The sequence below is a fragment of the Megalobrama amblycephala genome, linkage group LG14 (genome assembly GCF_018812025.1).
Source record: "Megalobrama amblycephala isolate DHTTF-2021 linkage group LG14, ASM1881202v1, whole genome shotgun sequence".
Lineage (NCBI taxonomy): Eukaryota > Metazoa > Chordata > Actinopteri > Cypriniformes > Xenocyprididae > Megalobrama > Megalobrama amblycephala.
Window position 1 is genome coordinate 19,222,970 of NC_063057.1, and position 23,668 is coordinate 19,246,637.

The 23,668-nt window shown below is 36.7% G+C and overlaps 1 protein-coding gene across 14 annotated transcripts in view; it reads right to left on the minus strand.

The window, feature by feature from the left end:
- Positions 1–23,668, minus strand: part of ppfia2 (PTPRF interacting protein alpha 2) — a 269,017-nt gene that overhangs the window by 189,819 nt on the left and 55,530 nt on the right. For 5 of the 14 annotated variants that reach the window (XM_048157033.1, XM_048157032.1, XM_048157031.1 and 2 more), the window contains exons 1-2: positions 21,175–21,504; positions 7,133–7,390 (exon numbers count right to left, since the gene is read on the minus strand). In XM_048157033.1, the coding sequence (XP_048012990.1) occupies positions 7,133–7,381 (249 nt within the window). In that variant the 5' untranslated portion in view covers positions 7,382–7,390; positions 21,175–21,504. Of the gene's footprint in view, positions 1–7,132; positions 7,391–12,614; positions 12,720–21,174; positions 21,505–23,668 lie in introns of those variants that run through there. The other 9 variants (XM_048157035.1, XM_048157046.1, XM_048157034.1 and 6 more) reach the window with 5 other exon arrangements.

Here is a 23,668-nt window from a genome sequence, read left to right on the forward strand (position 1 = left end):
TGAATCGTAACAAAGCACTGTTCGCCAGAGGAGAACTGGCCCCCCGACTAAGCCTGGTTTCTCTCAAGGTTTTTTTCTCCATTTAACACCTATTTGCCACTTGTTTGCCACCTGATGTCACCTGTTGGATTTTGGGTTCCTTGCCGCTGTCGCCTTTGGCTTGCTTAGTTGGGGACACTTGACATTTGATATTCAACAGTATTCTTGACATTTATTCAACAGTGCTTTGATCTGCCTGCATTGACACTATTCTTTAAGAGCTGCTGTGCAGCCAAATTATATACAGTTATCACTGTAAAGCTGCTTTGACACAATCTGCATTGTTAAAAGCGCTATATAAATAAAGGTGACTTGACTTGACTCGGCTAACATGGGAGTTTACAACATAGTTGTGGGCTCGGTTCGCTTACATAACTGTAAAACAAACTGTTTTATTTCCTCTGCGTTTTTATTATTACAGTAGAGTGGAGATCTATCTGTATTGTAATAGGATGTTAAGATGCTTGTCCGCGCAAACTAGTTTCAGTATTCTCTCTGTAAACAGTAAACACCCATTCTAATGTCAAACAATTATATAGCCATTTTTTACTTTGTTAATAGTTAGTACACATCTGGCCTAAATGTTTATCTTATGTTAAGAAGTTTTCAGCTTCGCTTCACATTCTGATACAGTTTCTACATAAAGTATAACAATGACACTGCTATCACGTCTTATAAATAATGCAAACTAAGGTGACACTTACCATAGATAAACATCCTGCTCCAATCAGTTTCTGGATGATCGACTACTTCAGACATTTCATCGTCTGACTCGGGCTCGAATCGATCAATGCCATCTTTTCTGTCCATACATTGTATACAATGTCTTGCGAATTGATAGTCATTCACTTATGGCAATGGTGCGCGCAGTAGACCAATCACAAAGGATTGGGCCATCTGACCAATCAGAGGAGTGTAGGCTCACAGAAAGGAGGGATTTAGAGAGACTGCTTCAAACGAGTTGTTTCATCATTGAGGTGAAATTAAATGTATATTATGAGAAAACAAAAGTGTTTTTGACCTTGCGTGCATGTAAACCTGTTGTAGGAGACTCCCAAAACAATATTAGGAACCTTAAGAAAGGCATAATAGGGGCACTTTAAGTAGCTAAATAAAGGAAAATCGGATTTCCACTTCCACTTTGATTCCCAGTTTTTAAAGATGCCATCGAACATTTTTTTTACAAGATGTAATATAAGTCTAAGGTGTCCCCTGAATGTGTCTGTGAAGTTTCAGCTCAAAATACCCCATAGATTTTTTTTTATTAATTTTTTTTAACTGCCTATTTTGGGGCATAATTAGAAATGCGCCGATTCAGGCTGCGGCCCCTTTAATTGCTCGCTGTCTCCACCCCCTCCCAAGCTCTCGACTCTATCATTGCATAAACAAAGTTCACACAGCTAATATAACCCTCAAAATGGATCTTTACAAAGTGTTTGTCATGCATGCTGCATGCATACATCGGATTATGTGAGTATAGTATTTATTTGGATGTTTACATTTGATTCTGAATGAGTTTGAGGCTGTGCTCCGTGGCTAACGGCTAATGCTACACTTTTGGGGAGATTTATAAAGAATGAAGTTGTGTTTATGAATTATACAGACTGCAAGTGTTTAATAATGAAAATAACGACGGCTCTTGTCTCCGTGAATACAGTAAGAAACGATGGTAACTTTAACCACATTTAACAGTACATTAGCAACATGCTAACGAAACATTTAGAAAGACAGTTTATAAATATCACAAAAAATATCATGATATCATGGATCATGTCAGTTATTATCGCTCCATCTGCCATTTTTCGCTATTGCTCTTGCTTGCTTACCTAGTCTGATGATTCAGCTGTGCACAGATCCAGACGTTAATACTGGCTGCCCTTGTGTAATGCCTTGAACATGAGCTGGTATATGCAAATATTGGGGGCGTACATATTAATGATCCCGACTGTTACGTAACAATGGAGTTTGAAACTCATGGAGTTTGAAACTCACTGTATGTCATTTCCATGTACTGAACTCTTGTTATTCAACTATGCCGAGGTAAATTCGATTTTTAATTCTAGGGCACCTTTAAGTTTTAAATACACTTTAGCTTTTACACACTAAAGCACAGCTAAATCAGCCAGTTACTTAGAGGGGCCAATCAATGGTAATGGTTGTGTTCTAGTATAAAACAAACTATAAATGACTTGAACTTTAGTGTTGTTGTTAAAATTGCAGTGATTAAGATGGCTCTTGTTTTTAAATTAAACAGTAAAAAGTGACCCCGCATTAAAACCTGCCTTTCAGCATAACAGTTAAAGTCTTGTTGTGAGAGCTGTTGCTGTAAAGAAGGATGTAAGACATTACTGTGCGTGACATAATCACGGTCTGACCCCCAGGGCATCTTGGGGGAATACAGTTGCTATTAAGAGAGTTCTGAATGTTAAGTTGTATGTGCTAGAGAGAATGAGATATCAGCTTTATATCAGATAACCAACAGTGGCTAAAACAGGCCACTTCCTCTCCGCATCACTCCACCTTCCGTCTACATCCTCCCCCTTTCCTGTCTGTCCTCCTCTTCTTCTACAGCCGAGTTCACCCTGCAGCGATAATTCAGCCTATTTCATCTCCCTTCTCATCAGAGCCCAGATTTAATGCACAGTCTAAACCATGAGCCCAAACCTCAGATGTTGTCAAATGCTAAAGGAGGTCAAAGTGTTGTTTCAGAAAGGTTCCACAAGTCTGAACACCGTGGATCAGATTCAGACAACCTGTTTACATTACCATCTACAAAACAATGCTGGATGGAGGAAGCAAAGTCTCTGTTTGGTTTGTTTTTTTGTTTTGTTTTTTAGTTCAGATGTAAATGTACATTTGCTACACATTCCCAAACTAATGTTTAAAGAGTTTCTAGTTTTAAAGGGATAGTTCACCCAAAAATGAAAATTCTGTCATTATTTACTCACCCTCAAGTTGTTACAAATCTGTATAAATTTCATTGTTCTGCTGAACACAAAGGAAGATATTTGGAAGAATGTTAGAAAGCAAACAGATCTCGCCCCCCCCATTGACTAGCATAGTATTTATTTTTCCTACTATGGCGAGATCTGTTTGGTTACTGACATTCTTCCAAATATCTTCCTAAGAAGTGACTGTAAATAAAAACAAACAGTCTGAAAAGTGGCCTGATGTCCACACAGCAAAATCCGAGTTAAACCAACTCTGCTCTGATTACATATGGTCCCTCTCTATATATTGTTAAAGTATCACTGAAGTAGAGTTAAAGTTAATGAGATAATTAAGTGATTAATTAAGTTATGATTGAACATTAGTGATGAACACCTGCTGTCAACAAGCAGAATCACTGAAGAGAAACATAATAACTACAAATGACTTCTAGCCACAGCCTTAGATGAAATCAACTGAAGATAAAATACATTAAATTAAACAACTCCACAAACAGCATATTATATCATTAACTTTAACTCTGCTTCAGAGTTATTTTAACTCTATGTAGAGAGGGACCATATGTTCTCTGAGAAGAGTTGATTTAACTCTGGGATTTTTCTGTGCAATTGGGTGAGTAGTTTGTGATTAATCTGTCCATTTTTTCCCAATGTGACAAATTCAGGCTAATTTGCAAACTGTCTGTGAACATGATAGGCGGGCAAAAAGTGAAAAGCCAATCATAATCCATTAAGGGCACTGCCTTCTCTCATGTGACTTTTCAAACGTATAACATTGTTCCCTCCTTACATTCATAGCAAGCTTTAGCTCAGTGAGAACAAAATGAGCTTACAGGAGGCATAAAACAAATTAACAAAAAAAAAAAAAAAACAGCTTTGTGCAAAGCTATAAATAACCTGATATTTAACTCATCAAATAAGCAAAAGCCTACATCCATCATGCAATTAGTGTAGACTGTGTAAAGTGGCCATTACAAAAACCACCAAACAAACACTGTGAGTGTGAATAAAATCTATTTCAATGCCGTTTAAAAAACATCAGCAGACACTGTTCATGGTTTCTCAATTACAACAGCTCATAACAACATAGCTTTCCTGCTGGTACACATCTTCAGATTTATTCCGCCAAAGAGCCTCGTGAAGCATTAGCGTGGAGTTGATGTGGCAAGGGCTAATAAAGCGCTGCCACACTAATTAATGGAGTCATTTGCACATGTGTAAGAGATCGAGAGATTCAACATCTCATTTTTTAACATGATCAGTAAACAGTGTGTCTGAGTACCGGCATGACACAAAGACAATCGATACATCATTATTGACCCGGTTTACACCGCCACTTTTTTTGTAAAATGATCACGTAGCGCTGGATAGTAAAACGTCCAGAAATGAGTCACATGCTAATATCTGTAATTCAGCTGTGTTTATCTATGTCTCTTTTGTGTTCTTGCACTGTATCATCATTTACTCACTGTCACACTGTTCCAAACCCGCATGGCATTTTTTCTTCTGTGGAACAGAGATGATGTTTTGATGAATGTTCACGTTGCCATTTTCCATATAATGAAAGCGTAGTAAATGAATGTAACATAATGATTTGAATCTTAACTTTTATCTGTTCCTTAAACTATAAAACTATAACATAACTGTTTCAGAACAGCTCATGGTCACTGAATGCCTTTATTGTATGGAAAAAAAAGCTTTAGTGTTTAACAGAAGAAAAATAAAGTCATAAATGTTTGGAACAGAAATAACAACAGACTTTTCATTGTAGGGTGAACAATCCCTTAAACATTTATCATAAAATTGCTTAAATACCATGCAAAATTTCTATGAAGAGACATTTCTGGCATTCCAAAGTTTGGGATCAGTATGGAGAATCACAAAAATTTCAGCACAACATTGATAATAATAATGAATGTTTCTTGATATCCAAATCAGCATATTAGAATGATTTCTGAAGGATCATGTGACACTAAAAACTGGACTAATCACAGGAATTCATTACATCGCCAAATACGGAGTGTCTATTTACACTGAATGTAAATAGCCTGTCTTGTTGGCAAAGGCTATTTACACTAACTCCACCCACCAATGTCTGGTTGGGCCACACAAGATTAAAAAAAGATGTGCTCCTTTCAACGTCTGCAGTGGCATTGTCCATAGGGAATGTGGCTCTAGGTAAAGTAGCTTTTGACGCGATCGACCTGACTTTCAATCCGCCTTTTGCCAAACTTCCTCTTCTCCCTTTTCCCATCACATATCAGATTGGAAAGGCATTTATTTTCAATAAAAATGAAGAAAATATTTGAAAAGTGGAAATAAAGTGCCTAACGAGTGTTTAACAATGTATTTATTGGGTAGGGTTGGGAAGGGCTTTATTGTCCCAATAATGCAGCATCCATTTAATAATTTTAATAAATATAATCATTTACGCTCTGTTATTATTGCATCCTGTTAATGTACTACAATACTGAGGTGCACTTATTGCAAAGAACTGCTACTTTTATATAGTGTAAATAGAATATATCACTATTTTCACACTTAAGCCCTGAGTATACTTTTTTTTTTACACATACGCTAGTGTATGCACACACTGAACGCACAGCCTTGGAAAGTATACTTCATTTGACTAGTACGCATACACAGGTGTTTTGAGCAATCTCTTGCCACGAGTTACAACCCATGTAAATATATTTGTATTCTTTAATGCTAGAGTTGTACAAATGAGGGTACTTTCTAACCTCTTCGCACAATCTCTCGTCTACGTAGTCCTCCATCGTCTCTGTAGCTTGCATGTGTTCTGGTCTGTTTATGCAGTTTATCTTGGACTACCTTGTGAATCGACGCCACACAGGGCATAGTTGCCACCTTGTGGATAAATTAATTATTGCAAAAAAAAAAAAAAATGCGCATGTGCGACCTCCGCATACAAGTATGCTTGGCTACAAAAATCTGGTGGTGCGGTGTGCGTACATTACGCATGTACTGTTCTGATGACGAAATTTGCGTCACATGCACTGTACGCTGACCCTCGTGTAAGCGTAAAAAGTGAAGTATAGTTTGGGTTTTAGTGTAAATAGCATATCGCTAAGAAAATGCTGCTATTGTCACTTAGTGTAAACAGAATATATCGCTATTTTCACAATGTAAATAGCATCTATTGCTAAGAAAACGTGCTATTTTCACTTAGTGTAAATAGCATCTGTTGCTATTTGAACTAAGTGCAAACAGCTGCTGCCTTTAAAATATATCAAAATAGAAAGTTTAAAATGTAATAATTTTTCACAATATTACTAGTTTTTACTGTATTTTTGATAAAATGCTGCCTTAGAAAGCATAAGAGACTTCTTGCAAAAACATTAAAAAAAACTTTCCTGACCCCAAACCTTTAAAAGAGTAGTGTACATGACACTCAAATCCACAACACCCTTTTTTTCATACTCTACAACATAGACCCATTCGCCCTTGGTACCGTAAGCAAAGCTAAAACCTCCAATAGGAACAAGAGTATCACTGAGGCAAAGTGAGAACTACCACACAACAAAACCTTCTTTTCTCCTCCGCCAGGACCACGGAGACTTCTGGAAGGAGAGCGGTAAGGACTTGTGACTAGAATTACTGACACACTTTTCCTTTGAGCGTCGAGCTAATCTGGGTTTAGGCGTGATTACGTAAGCCATCGCTTTTTCCCATGTCTCTGGGCAATAGTAGCGCATCTGAAAACCGCGCTTGGTGATTTTTAGTCCTCTTTGTTTGGGAGGACAGACTTGGATGCAGATTTTAGTATCACCAGTTTCAGCTGCTGCAATCACACATGGCCAGCTGTGACATGCCCATGTTTTTACAGTCTCTCAGCTGTGGAAAAAAAAAATGACTGAATCGCACAGCACAGGAACAAGCTAACTGTATCTTACGAGTGTGAAATCAACATTTATCATTTCTTTCCACAACAACGGTGGTACGCCGATATCCTTATGGGAATATGATGTCTAGCTTAAGACTGTGTTTTGTTTTTGTTTAATCGTGCTTTCTTGGTAGGAACAAGCTGATATGTGGACCAGACTTTATGCTGACAGTCGAAAGTCTGGTTACTTGAGATCAAGTGTTCTTTTATCAACAGCAAAGCTGAAGTGTAGTTGTCATACCTGTGGCAGTGCGGAGCTGAGCTGACGCTGCAGTGAGTCCCGGTCATAAATGACGTCCTGCAGGTGCTGCTGGGCAAGGGCCAGGCTTTCTTGTGTCTCTCTCAGGGTGTCCAACAGACGGTCTCTCTCGTCTAGCATGTTCACCATCAACTGCTCGAAGTGGGAGTCAGGGTCGGAGGCGCTGCTCTGGGAGCCACGCTGGCTCAGCGCAGTGTCCTCGCTGATCGTGGGCATCACTTCGCACATCATCTTTACCTGCTGGAAGAGGACAGATGCTTAGAATACGCATGGAGATATCCTTAAAGCTCCTTTGAATCATTGTGTATTGTTTCAAAATTGAAACAATTTTGTAGTCAAACTTTTTGATTGCTCTTAAAGGATTAGTCCACTTTTAAATAAAATTTTCCTGATAATTTACTCACCCCCATGTCATCCATGTCTTTCTTTCTTCGGTCGAAAAGAATTAAGGTTTTTGATGAAAACATTCCAGGATTATTCTCCTTATAGTGGACTTCAATGGCCTCCAGACGGTTGAAGGTCAAAATTACAGTTTCAGTGCAGCTTCAAAGGGCTTTAAACGATACCAGACGAGGAATAAGGGTCTTATCTAGCAAAACGATCGGTCATTTTCATTAAAAAAAAAATACAACTGTATATGCTTTATAAACACAAATGATCGGCTTGCACGTGTTTCCGCTTTACATATTTCTCAAAAAGTTTACGCTGTATGTCCTACGCCTTCCCTATTCAACTTACGGAACGAACGCGACGCCAGTTTCGTTTTTTTACGTAAGTAGAATACGTAACAAACGCATGAACAGCCATTTTGAGAGTTTTTGGAGTGAGAAAGTTTTTAATTTTAGACAGTAAACGGAGCTGATAAAAACTGGATCCAATAACAGAGGAGATATGTCTATCAAATTTTAAATGCTGGTCAATAATAATACCTAGGTTCTGCACCCGTGTCGATCTAAAAGCGGATAAACTTTCTAGCTAAGGGCTTGTACACTGAGAGTTCTCATTGGAACCGAAAACAATTACCTAAGTCTTGTCCTCGTTTAAGAAGAGGAAGTTTTGGGCTAGCCATAATTTAACCTCCTCTAAACATTGGAGAAGAGAGGTGATCGCAGTAGAATTGTTTTTCTTGACTGGAAGATAGATTTGAGTGTCATACGCGTAAAAATGAAAAGACACCCCATGCTTTCGTAGGATAGAGCCCAGAGGGAGCATGTACAGAGAGAATAGAGAGGGAGCTAAAATAGAGCCCTGTGGAAGGCCATAAGTCAGAGGAGCAGTGGAAGAGGAAAAAATTACCCAGTTTCACTAAAAATTTTCTGTCAGATAGGTATGAATGAAACCATTAAGACACAGATAAGACAGATAAGACCCTTATTCCTGCTCTGGTATCGTTTAAAGCCCGTTGAAGCTGCACTGAAACTGTAATTTTGACCTTCAACCATTTGGAGGCCATTGAAGTCTACTATAAGGAGAAAAATCCTGGAATGTTTTCATCAAAAACCTTAATTTCTTTTCAACTGATGAAAGAAAGACATGAACATCTTGGATGACATGGGGGCAAGTAAATTATCAGGAACATTTTATTTAAAAGTGGACTAATCCTTTAACTTTAAATTTTTGAGTAGGGCTGTCAAACGATTAATCGCGATTAATCGCATACAAAAAAGTTTGCCTAATATATGTGGGTGTACTGTGTGTAATTATTATGTATATATAAATACACACAAATTAATGTATATATTTAAGAGAAATATGTTATTTATGTACAAAATATTTTTATTTATATATAATATAAATGATATAAAAATATAAATAAATACATATACTTGTAAATATTTCTCAAATATATACATGGATGTGTTTGTATTTATATATACATAATAATTACACACAGTACACCCACATATATTAGGCAAACTCAAACTTTTATTTTGTATGCGATTAATCGCGATTAATCGTTTGACAGCCCTATTTTTGAGTATGTTAATTCATACATTAAACTTAAAATTATCATGTAATCGTAACTTAATATCAAGCTGGGACTCAAACTCAGGTCTCCTGAAGCTCAACGGCGCTATATGTTGGCGCACTGCCCATGAGGTTATCAGCGCTGACATCTTAAATTATATTTCTAGTGAAAATTTAGCGATTTATAACTAGCTAATTCAGCAAATACTAATTGGTAACACAATGCTTTGATTAACATTATAGCACAGCAATTGCTGAAAGAGTACGGCAATATAGAACATTTATAAAATATCTATTCTCAAACTAATACCTGTTGCTCAAACTAGCAAAGCATTAAACACTACTAAATACCCCTACTTAACATTAATCTTGCACACACACACACACACAAAAAAAAAAACATTATATAACACTTAATTTTAGCATTTATTCTCCCTTTCGAGTGTCATGGCAAAGCATGCTGGGAAAGAGAAATCCAGGCCAGTTTTAGGTAAATTTAAGTTTATCTAAATTAAAGAAACAAGTTCATAAAACTCAAAACAATGAAACAATTCAGGTTACTTAAAATTAAAAAGAAAAAGAAAGTTCTAAATACTCATAAAAGTTCATTTGATTTAACTAATTTGTTTAATTTGAGTTTGCCCTACTCAAACCAATTAATTATTTTGAGCATTAGGGTTTAGCGTATAAGTAAATCTGACAACTTTGACATGACTTGGTTTGGCAAATTGAATTTGAGACAGTTTTAATAATGAAAGTAAATAATATATAATATTAATAAATAAAATATCATCACATTTTAATAGCAATAAAACATAATTTACTTATTTATATTTTAATTTCATTTTAAAACCTTTTTAATGAGATAAGATTTTTATTTTAAATAGATTTTTAATATTATACATTATTGTTCAAAAGTTTGGGGTCAGTAAAAACAGTAAGGCATTTATAACATTACAAAATATTTCCATTTCATTTCTATATCAATTCATTAATAGAATCCTGGTTGGTGGTTTACACAAAAGTATTAAGCAGCTCAACTCTTTTCAACACTGATAATTATAATAAATGTTTATTGAGCACCAAATCAGCATATTAGAATGATTTCTGAAGGATCATGTGACACTAAAGACTAGAGTAATGATGCTGAAAATTCAGCTTTACCAACACAGAAACAAATTACAATTTGAAATATTTTACATTATTACTGTTTTACTGTTTTAATCAAATAAATGCAGCCTTGGAGAGAATAAGAAACTTCCTTCAGAAAGCATTAATAAATCTTACCAAACACCAAAATTGTGAAGGGTAGTATCCTATATACTTTAAGTGTAAAAATCAAACATCCATAGAAAAACATACTGCTTTTCTATGTCAACCCAATCTGTTAAACTGCTCAGAGCATCTGTGAGTAGACAGCATGTAGACTGTATGTACATAGTGGTGATGTGTGTCTGCTCCTGTTAGACTCAAAGCTGTCAGGATTGTGACGGCTGGTAGCTGTAGGGGAGACCAGCATTAAAAACATGCAGGGCCACAGAGCTCCACGCCTGGGCTGTGATGATACAACACAGGCAGAGCGGGTGGAGGAATCTCCTGGCAAGGACGAGATGTGTTTGTGTGTGTTTACAACAGAGTGAGTGGAGAAAGAACAGATGAACAGAGAAAGAAATAGTCTTGGCAAGTGTAGCGGTGCGTTTTCGATTCACCCGAGACACAAACATATGCCAGCTCAGTTCATTGACCGGAGCATCTCGGGCCCTGTTAATGTTAACTATATACAAAATGAATCTGTCTGAATATTGCTGTAGTAGAGTATATGTGAAAGGTAAAGCAGAGATGTCATGGGAGGTTGAGCTCCCTGAACTCTGTATTTCATGCTATAGGCCAGAATGCATCATTTCCTCTATTGTTTACGTAACAGGGTTTCCTGCAGCAACATGACCTGGAACAGACCACAGCCACCACCTGTGTGGCTTATATATTACACCGTTACTGAGGATGGCAAGCATATAACCACATATTCATGATTAGGCGGGGATAAATGTAATAATTTAAAGGTGCCCTAGAATCAAAAATTGAATTTACCTTAGCATAGTTGAATAACAAGAGTTCAGTACATGGAAATGACATACAGTGAGTCTCAAACTCCATTGTTTCCTCCTTCTTATATAAATCTCATTTGTTTAAAAGACCTCCGAAAGAACAGGCGAATCTCAACATAACACTGACTGTTACGTAACAGTCGGGATCATTAATATGTATGACCCCAATATTTGCATATGCCAGCCCATGTTCAATGCATTACACAAGGGCAGCCAGTATTAACATCTGGATCTGTGCACAGCTGAATCATCAGACTAGGTAAGCAAGCAAGAAGCAATAGCGAAAAATGGCAGATGGAGTGATAATAACTGACATGATCCATGATTACGTGATATTTTTAGTGATATTTGTAAATTGTCTTTCTAAATGTTTCGTTAGCATGTTGCTAATGTACCTGTTAAATGTGGTTAAAGGTACCATCGTTTCTTACTGTATTCGTACGTCGTTATTTTCATTTTTAAACACTTGCAGTCTTTATAAAGCATAAACACATCTTCATTCTTTATAAATCGCTCCAACAGTGTGTAATGTTAGCTTTAGCCACGGAGCACTATCAAACTCATTCAGAATCAAATGTAAACATCCAAATAAATACTATACTCACATGATCCAAAGCATGCATGCAGCATGCATGACGAACATCTTGTAAAGATCCATTTGATGGTTATATTAGCAGTGTGAACTTTGTAAATGCACTGTATTATAGTCTAGAGCTTTAAAGGGGAAGCAGCCTGAATCGGTGCATAGTTAATGATACCCCAAAATAGGCAGTTAAAAAAAGTAATTAAAAAAAAATCTATGTGGTATTTTGAGCTGAAACTTCACAGACACATTCAGGGGACACCTTAGACTTATATTACATCTTGTGAAAGAACGTTCTAGGGCACCTTTAAAGATGTGGGCTCCATTTGCAGAGTTTTGAAAAAGGAAGTAATTTTGTCAAGGAAGTAATATGGGAAAATAAACATACAGTAGGGTTGTGTGCTCTACTTTAAATCATGACATTTGGGTTGGAATAACATGACATAATTTTTCTTTGTTTTATCATACCAGAATAATGAATGTAAACTGTGGTTATCTGTTCAGATGAAGTGCACATTAATAAATCCCAACAATCCCATGCTATGGGCACTGTCATTGATACAGGCTACAGTGGAAGTTATTTTACGCTACTATTTGAAGATCTGCTTACCGAACGCGGAAGTGTGATAAAGGCCTATAATTTGCTTCACCAAATGGAACAAAAATAATTACTGTTTTCAAACAGTCATTCATTTAAAATTCAAACACAATTTTCCATCTCTATACACATATAGAACATACAAAAAGTTAATATAATTAGTCCATTTCATTGCATTATTTACAGAAGACATATGACCTACATTCTTACTTTTCATGTTTGCAGATAGTAGGCCTATACATGTCCATCCTAAGCTGACTCTCACTGGCAATGGGCCCTGAAGACACTATGTGAACAGGCTGTTAGCCAGAGTCCCACCATCTCCCAGCTAGCCACTAACTGCTAACTTTAGACCCACAAACGCTCTGGGCTGCGGCCAGCTCTCCTGTCTCCAACCGAGCATGCAATGGAGAGCCCTGAAGCTGCCTGGAAAAGTGGGAGTTTTTTTTTCCCCCTGCTGCTGTAGATAAAGAGACAATTCAAAAGACAAATTAATGTGCAAAGGTCTGTCACGAGTTAGACCACGTCGAAAGTTTCTCATAAACCGCCACTGGGTATCAAAACGCTTGACAAATGTCACTTAGATAACAGATGATTTTAGCTAAGCTAAAGAACTGACCTAAGTTGGCTGCTACATTAAAAATAAAACAAGATTTTTTTTTTAATGTAATGTATACATTGATACAATGAGAACAACTCAAGATTGAAACAAATACAATTGTTCCACAAGCTACTTATTTAAGAATAATTAAACGATTCAGTTGCACAATCATGCTTTTGAACAAAGAACACAAGAAAAAAAAATCCAAATAAATATTGTTATAACAAATATAATGGTAACACTTTAGTATGGGGAACAATTCTCACTTTTAACTAGCTGCTTATTAGCTTGCATATTACTAGAATATTAGCTGTTTTAATAGTACTTATAAAGCAGATATAAAATATAAAAAATATACAATAGTTCTTTCTGGTTCTCGAATCTGACTGGGCTGAGAACTGTGCGATATTCATAACAGCACTCCTACCTTTTCACCGTTTGCATTAGACGTTTTCGGAGATACGAGTTCCAGGCCGTGAGCGGCCATTCAGGTGCTCGTGTACCCGCCGAGAACAACTTCATCTCAGCCAGTGCTTCTGGGATTTGCCACTGGCTCTTATAGTGGTTAAACATGAGATATGTAATTCATTTTGGGTACATAAAACAAGCAATTTTTGGTATTATTAATCTATTACTTGTTCCGGAGCAAATTAAATTGGGCTATGTTAAATTTAATATTAAGGCTATATTTAACTTACATCCTGTTTTTGTACGTTTGACTGAATTGTACAATTGTGTTTATTTCCTATTGTCATTTATAATGGCTATTGTTGTTCATTTAAATATTGTTGTTCTATAAATATTATTTTATATAAATAATATGTTGTATGTTGGTATTGAGAAAGGGTCCATTAGTGCGGTAATATGGAATGAGTGAAAGTTACATTAATACGCCGTTAGATGGCAGCAAGCTTTACGAGTAAATGAGTCAGTTGCAAGAGACTTTTAAATTGAAAGGGACTTTTGTAAACAAAGGGCGTTTTAGCACCGTTATGGAAAATTCCTTTAACTGTAAAAAGGACAAATACAAAGATCGCTTTCCTCAGCGGACATTCAAACAGATTTTTATTAATGGATATAATATTACGGACATCAACCTGAAGAATGGATGTTATATCAGACACAGGTAATGCTCACTCAGGTGATCTCTCTCTCTCTCTCTCTCTCTCTCTCTCTCTTTTGTTGTGCTGATTGTTTTTGTGATAATGGTTTGATGTTTCTTTGTTATTGATGTAATAAAAGTATGGGTTAAAAATCAAATCTCTCTCTCTCTCTCTCAATAATACTGCACAAAATACAATGAGTTTCAATGGAGGGACTCAACATTCCTTCGTTACAAGTTCTAAAGTGAAGTTTTAGAAATAGTAATGGATCCTTGGTCAAACTGTCAATTTGAGATCTGAATCCATGGCGGAAGGAAGTAGTTCTGCACAAAAGAGGGTTTTAAAGACACTCCATTGTTATTTCTTATTTACACACTCGTACTGTCGAACTGTTGTATAAACATAATATCACACTCTTAGCCATGCAATATAGGCTGTATATCAGCACGCTGTTATTACCTACGACTGATATACAGCCATATCGCATGGCTACGAGTGTGATAATATAATATAATATAATATAATATAATATAATATAATATAATAAAGTGTGTTTTTCTTAGATCCTTAAGTGTGCCGTAAATGTGAGATATATTCAAAAGTCACGTCATTGTGATTATCTTATTATTCTGTTAATTACACAATGTCTATCTATCATGTTCGCAACTGCTCAGAAAATGGTTAAATGGTGCAGAGTGGTTAAACTGGTGGAGTTTTCAACCTTATTCGGAATCTATTCAGAAATCACCACTTTCTGTCTCCTAAATTGAAACGAAAGATGAAATCACTTAAAATAATATATAAATAAGGCCTCATGCATCTGGAAGCATCTTCTCATTTCTGTCGCAGTCTACATTGGTGACTGTTCTCGAGGTAGTTATTGGGAAATTGATAGTTGATCAATACAAAACAATCAGCACCACTCCTTTCCCTTGGCCCTTAGAACCCTCTGGTCAGGGAAAACAATTTTCAATAAAAATAAATAAATAAATAAATAAATAAAAAATGAGTGTACACCAGATGGTTGTCGAATTGAGATAAAAGTGCACTGGAATCACTATAAGCGAGGGAAAAATCATAAACCAAAACAAAAATCTAAAGCTTTTTCCTGATGTTTCAGGAGTACCGCAGGAATATCCAGATATAACAGAGAAAAGTGAGTGAGGAGAGAGACAAAGGAAGTGGAATAGAAGCAACGTCTCAATGCCATATGCCAATCAATAAATTATTCATGTGGGAGAGAGTCTGGGACTCCCTTCTCAATCACTGCACAAACACTCACAAACATCCCACACACTTATCTGGCTACAATGGGGGAAAAAAGACCTACATTTATTTTCACACAACACTGACACATTGAGTCACACTCAGAGAGTGACGTCAGAGACAGACACCTGCTGCAGCAGTCAGCACCCACTCTCACAGCAGTCTGGATGTGCCAGCTTACAAACCACCACTTACGTCACTATTACACATGATCAGTGACACAACGAGCAAATAAAGAGTTTAATGAAGAACTTACAGTACATATAATGGAAAAAGGCTCTGTGTTATGTCAACACAGAATCATATATGACACATCCATGATTTATAATCATAGCTATAATTAGAACTTTTTTTTTATTTTTTTATTTTTATTTTAGATGTTTGATATAATGAAAACTACAGATGAAATTAAACATTTCTTGTTCTTTGTGTTTTCAGTCAGCTGGCATTTTGCAAGCTAAAATCTCAGCATTGTAAAGAAGTTGTTGCCCCCAATGAGACTTTGTATATAATATAATATATAATATATAAATACAGAAACACACTGCAAACACTCATAACGCAACCAAACACAGAAACATGCTGCAAATACTCACAATGCAACTAAATACAGAAACAAGCTGCAAATATTCACAACGCAACCAAATACAGAAACACACTCCAAATGCTCACAATGCAACCAAACACAGAAACGCACTCCAAATACTCACAACGCAACCAAAAAGAGACACACTGCAAATACTCACAACGCAACCAAATACAGAGACACACTGCAAATACTCACAACGCAAATACTCAAAACACAACTAAATACAGAAACATGCTCCAAATACTCACAACGCAAATACTCAAAACACAACTAAATACAGAAACATGCTCCAAATACTCACAACGCAAATACTCAAAACAACTAAATACAGAAACAAGCTGCAAATACTCACAACACAAATACTCACAACACAGCTAAATACAGAAACATGCTCCAAATACTCACAACACAACTAAATACAGAAACATTCTCCAAATGCTCACAATGCAACCAAATACAGAAACACGCTGCAAATACTCACAACACAACCAAAAACAGAAACAAGCTGCAAATACTCACAACGCAAATACTCACAACACAACTAAATACAGAAACACACTGCAAATACTCACAATGCAACTAAATACAGAAACAAGCTGCAAATACTCACAACGCAAATACAACACAGCTAAATACAGAAACATGCTCCAAATACTCACAACACAGCTAAATACAGAAACATGCTCCAAATACTCACAACTCAACTAAATACAGAAACATTCTCCAAATGCTCACAATGCAACCAAATACAGAAACACGCTGCAAATACTCACAAAGAAAATACAACACAACTAAATACAGAAACACACTGCAAATACTCACAATGCAACTAAATACAGAAACAAGCTGCAAATACTCACAACACAACTAAATACAGAAACACACTGCAAATACTCACAATGCAACTAAATACAGAAACAAGCTGCAAATACTCACAACGCAAATACAACACAGCTAAATACAGAAACATGCTCCAAATACTCACAACACAGCTAAATACAGAAACATGCTCCAAATACTCACAACTCAACTAAATACAGAAACATTCTCCAAATGCTCACAATGCAACCAAATACAGAAACACGCTGCAAATACTCACAAAGCAAATACTCACAACACAACTAAATACAGAAACACACTGCAAATACTCACAATGCAACTAAATACAGAAACAAGCTGCAAATACTCACAAAGCAAATACTCACAACACAACTAAATACAGAAACACACTGCAAATACTCACAATGCAACTAAATACAGAAACAAGCTGCAAATACTGACACCGCAAATACTCACAACACAGCTAAATACAGAAACATGCTCCAAATACTCACAACGCAACCAAATACAGAAACACACTGCAAATACTCACAATGCAACAAAATACAGAAACATGCTGCAAATACTCACAACACAAATACTCACAACACAACTAAATACAGAAACACACTGCAAATACTCAAAACACAACTAAATACAGAAACATGCTGCAAATACAACGCAAATACTCACAACACAACTAAATACAGAAACACGCTCCAAATGCTCACAACGCAACCAAATACAGAAATATTCTCACAACACAACCAAATATAGAAACACACTCCAAATACTCACAACACAACCAAATACAGAAACACAATCCAAATGCTCACAATGCAAACAAATACAGAAAAATGCTCCAAATGCTCACAACACAACAAAATACAGAAACACACTTCAAAAGCTCACAACGCAACCAAATACAGAAACACGCTCCAAATGCTCACAACACAACCAAATACAGAAACGCACTGCAAATACTCATAACGCAACCAAATACAGAAACAAGCTGCAAATACTTTTAATGCAACTAAATACAGAAACATGCACACAATGCAGCCAAATACAGAAACTCGCTGCAAATAGCACAAAAATGTTTCAAGGGGACCCTTACAACTAATGAACCTGGCTGAGACATGCTTATTGTTCAATGTTTACTCATCAGTGGTGTTGTCGATGACAAGTGAGTTAGTAGAATAAGGGGTTAAGGATAGTAGAATAAGTTGACATGTAGTTGCAAAGTTACTTATAGTCAGTAGAATGTATGTTGAGGGACCATTAAAATAAAGTGTTAGCAGATATTAAGCAGACAGTCTATTAATACTCTTATGACTATGAGTTGACATACATGTGCAATGTTACTAATAGTCAAAAGAATGTCTAAAGGGGACCATCAAATAAAGTGTTACCAGAAGCGACAGGAAGAAAGGAACGAAAGGAAGACAAAAAGAAAGAATGACGCAGCAGGATTGGAAGAGGGGAAGAGAAAAGCCATTACAGCATCTTAAGAGAAGAAGACTCCCATCTATATTTCATAACTCCAAACAGCCCCTAACATCAGACATCAGCAGTGAGGCTGGCAAGACTTCAAAACTTTAACTGTGGAATGATCCAGAGTTCAACTTTTGCCTACGAGATAGATATTGGTATTCAATGAACGTACAAAACAATGGAATCCTATGTCCCTTTAGGACATCAATTACATTATGATATTTTACAGAGGAAGGACAGTGGCCATTCTGTTTTTACTTTGCTCAAGGGATCTATGGCCTTGTTTTAGTGGGACCTCAGAGAGGAATTACACCATATTTAGTAGTAAAATAGGTTAAATAAAGGTGTTTAAATCCATTCCGCAGATTTTTGCCATAATATATTTTGCTGATCAAGCCCTTCATGATTAGTTAATGAGCAAACAGAGTCAAATAATCCAATAATGGACTGTACCAAGTTGCAAGTAGGGGATTTGTAAATAGTGGTGGTCCAAGCATGTGGGCTGGACTGAATAAATGAACAAAGGAATGTGGATTATTGACTGTTAACACATCACAGCTCACATTTTAACAAAAGGTCAAGGGCACAGAATATTTCCAGGATATTTGGCATAACATCCAGCACTGAAATTTAATGCAGATGGGCACAAACCCAAGACTCCTCGATGGCACATTTGGTGCGAGAGTGCTGGCACTGTATTTTAAACCCACATTTCAATCGGAGTATTGAGTGGAGCACAAGGCAATGCCCAGAGTAAAAGCCCCAATGATGACAACAAGAGCGATCATATTCCACACACACTGTCTGAATGAATGGATATCTGTGGGGGGAGGGAGAGAGAAAGAGAGGTACAGAGTGAGAGGAAAGGGAGGGCTGAGGTGAGTGAGTTCAATGAAATCTGTGGATTTTTGTGGTGATTCAAGACAGGCAAAGAACCGCATATAACATATATAACCAACCACACAAATTATGATATAATGTTGTATTTGATATACAGTGTGAGTGAAAGACTAGTTTTTAATGCAAATGCTTTCATTAAGTATAATATCAGTATAACATTTAACCGAAATTTTAGTGCAAACTTAATTTTTGAGAAAATGGACATTAAAATGTCTTAGCATTTGGTTTGCACTTGTAGCTTTAATGACAGCATGAACTCCACAAGCTTGGTCAATATGCAAAATGTATTTAATCTGACATGTAATTTTAACCATTTTATGTCATTACGTTTATTTATATATTAGGTATAATTTAGATATATAAAGTATAATTTTTAGGGATGCACCGATATGAAAATTTTGGCCGATACTGATAATTCTCTATATTTAAAAACCGATAACCGATATATTGGCCGATTTTTGAGATATTTCAAGCAATTCAAAACAATCATGGTGAACAGTGCGCATCTGAAGTGTCTCCGCTGAAGGAAATAATCCATTATTTATCGGCTTTAATATATTGGCCAAATTGTCTTATTGAGCCGATAACGATAACATTTAAAATGAACACATATCAGCCAATACCGATATGGTGGCCGATATATCACGCATCCCTAATAATTTTTTTATCTTTATATTTGTTTATATAAATGTTTTTTTGTTTATTTGGATATTTAAATTAGATTTTATATCCCTGATTTTCAATGGTAGTCTCAGACTGGACTTTTTCACTGATATAACCTATAATAAACTCGCACACATTCAGTGGTGTGAAAAAGATCTTTTCCAACACACCCCCTGCCAAGGTCATACAAACCAGCTGTACATTTGATAAAATACAGCAAAAATGGCTGAGGTAGATTTTACACACCAGCACAACCAACAGGGTCAGTGGGACACGGAGGCCGTCCTATTCTCAGCCTGTCTGTCTACAGTGCAGACCAGTGTTTCCACCATGAGTCTCCATCTATACTAACCAGTTGCTTCCATGTTTAATAATTAGCATCTGCGAAGTTGCAAAAATTACTAAATTTGAGATTTGAAAGCAGATAGTGCTGTATTCTTAGTTCTATATACATCATTTTTTGGGGCCTTGAACTTAAAGGAATATTCTGACAGCTACTACAAAATATTTTATACTTTTAAAAAAATACACTGAACAGTCACACACTTCCTTTAATAGACAAGATGTGATGGCATGACAATTTTTACACAACATGGCCAGGTGACAGTAAAAATGCATACTGTATAAGCATTTGCGTGTAATATCACAATTAAATGAGATGATTAATCCTTCAAATTTCAATAAAAGCTTCATGCTGTAGTAATTCAAACATTCTTTGCTTGACTGTACAGCTAAACATTTGTACATTAGAGATTAGATCACGTTCACATTCACTCAGTCCAGCAGCACATGTGAATAAGGTCCATTACAGCCGGACCACAGGCAATGCAGGAACAATTCCCATGACATTCCCAGTTCACCTAGCAAGCCGGCATGTTACAGTGATCTCATCTCTTTCAAAACAGCCTTTTGCGCTGCTGTGACTCTAATTGGAGAGAATCCTCAACCATTGTCTCAAGCGCATTACATCATGCCTGTCTTTGCCTTTCTCTCTCTCCCTCCCTCCTCTCTCTTTCCTTTCTCTCTGTCAGTGTCTTCCATTGATCTATACACCTTTTCCCTGTATGAGATATGAAAGATTATCATCAGTTCAACAGAACACACTTGCATTCATTCATTAATTCATTCATGCATTCATTCATTCATTCATTCATTCATTCACTGATTGATCTCTGTTACTACAGCAATACCTCTCACATCTGTTGGAAGTTTCCTTTCACTAAACGGACATTTCCAAATCACCTTGAGAATGGTGCACAGAGAATATTGCATTTACACACATAAGTCAGACACAATGACTGTTGCATTGTATTTTGCATGCTGTCTTATACTCACTGTTCACTATGCAATATCAATGACAGCTGCAATCTAAGCGCGAGCGCACAGCTGCTCCAATCATCCGATTCACTACAAGGAAGCTTCACTGGCCAAAATCAGCACTGGTCCGGAGAAACCCGCATGAATATCCACCGCTGGCATCCTCAGAAACGCGATACTGTCCCGTATATCAATGACATTTTGATTTCCAGATATGCCCATTAGTAATAAAATGGCACGTTAAGGATTCAGCGGCGAGAGCAGCGGTGGTTGGTAGAGACCATTGTTCAAGAAAAGAGGGGGAGTACGCGACTGTCTTAAAGTTGCAGCTTTCCAACAAATAATTGGATCTCCTCCATTCGTTTCCATGTTCACGCATGCAAATGTTTTGTGTATTTTATTTTTAAACTAATTACATTTAGGAAAAAATCGTCTTAATGATGTTTTTCGAATCGACCAGGACATAACTACATAAAAAAAAAGACTATTAAACATTATGTAAACATTGCAAAAGTGCATGTTTCAGTGCGTGTTTGGACTAAATACTGTCGGGAAAAAACGACAACCACAGAACCAAATGACAAACCTAACAAACAAATAATAAATTAATAAATAAATACAATTAGAGAGGAGAGTTGAAGTAGTATTGAATTAATGCACAGCTAAGATCCACTCAGTTTCATTCAGTGACTCTTTCTGCAGGTGACATCTTTATGTCAGTAGGTGGCGACAAGCGAGCATTGTGTATTACGAGTCATTTTGAATCATTCAACTATTAAAGGTGCAATATGTAAAAAAAAACTAGGCCAGTGTTATATATTTTTGTTCACTTGAGTACTTACAATATCCCAAATGTTTCCAACTATTTGTAAATCGTGAGAAAATTGCAATTTAACCAAGGCTCCGGGACGTGTGAGGAGTCGCCTGTCAATTGCGTCATACCCACGTTACAATCGGTGTCTGGTTTTATTTTATAGAAACTATGGAAACACCAAAGATGCTTTAATATATTACATGTTTTAATAGACAAGGGAACAACTGTTTGGCTACGTTTATAGACAGAAAACTAATTATTGTTATATAGCTCAACACGTTTAGTCTTATGTTTAAATCTAATTTTTGATTTTTTACGAGTACCATGCTATACCATACCTCAGAGAAAAACACTATTTTGTGAAGTAGCTAACATGGCATAATCAGATGGAGCTTTATTTTTAGTAACACTAATACAGAATTTTCTCCATCATACAATACGTTTTAAAATTAATTGCATGCCATTTATCAACACAAGCCATCCAGCATTTATTAATATGATATTCTAAAATCGATCTATCTTACTGCGGTGTGCAACAGTGTCTCACAGCAGCTGCCGAGCGAACACACAGAGTAAAGTTATAACATTATTTTCAACACACTCAAATGTATCTAATATGATAAACAGAGCTGCGTTACCTCATACTCATGACCGGAAAAGCGGAAGCGGTGCAGGCGACTGTGGCATAATAAAAGTTCTGCTGCTCGCGGCGTGTGTTGCGCAATCCAGCGTTCAGCTCCCACAATACTCGTCCTGCTCTGCTTCATACTACAATAACGTTAATTAACGCATCCATGAACATGATTTCTTCCTGAGTCCTATCCCAGTTGTTTCCACCATCCGTTGAGGTGAAGACTACATGTCCCAAGATTTCACGCTCAAACTTGCGTCATCAAGCTACGCTTTTGTTTGAATAGGCCTCTAGCGACCTCTAGCGGACAGAAATCTTACATATTGCACCTTTAAAGCGGAACTCAGTAAGATTTGCGAAGCTTCCCCTACAGGTTCCTTCAGTGAATCACACTGTCTTAAATACTCCAAGCGCAGCTCTGGACTACAACGACTACAACGCTCACCAGCGCAGAAGTTTTGCAAATACAGTACAAGAAATCTCGATGGAGGTGGGTAATTTTCGAAATTGTCTTATAAAGTCATAATATATACATTGTTTTTGAATTACCGTAAAGCATTTTGTCACTCTCGCATGAACGTGAACATGAGGCGAGATTGTGTCGGTTCGGCGCAGCTCAACTTGCAAGTGCTGTTTTCTGGCGTAGACGTGCCAGAGGGGGTTAGTGCACGCCTCAAACACACCACAAGTCAATTAACCATCGTAAGGACTAATTACTAAGTTACTTAGTTCTGCTTTAACCAAACAACATGCAACTCTTAGGGGCCGTTTACACGACACCATTTTCAACTAAAAAGGGAACATTTTTTATGCGTTTTGGCCGTTCATTTACACGACAAAATGCCTACAAAAAATTCAAACTTTTGAAAACAGGTTTCAAAGTGCAAGTTTTTGAAAATGGTCTCTGTGTAAACAACAAAAATGGGAATCTGTGAAAATGATTACATCATACACATGCACATAACATGTTCAGTCTATAGTGTTTCATCGCCATCTAATGGCCTGCCAGCAGAATACAGAGTTTTTAGTCATTTTCACGGATTCGTTTGAATGGGGATCGTTTTAAC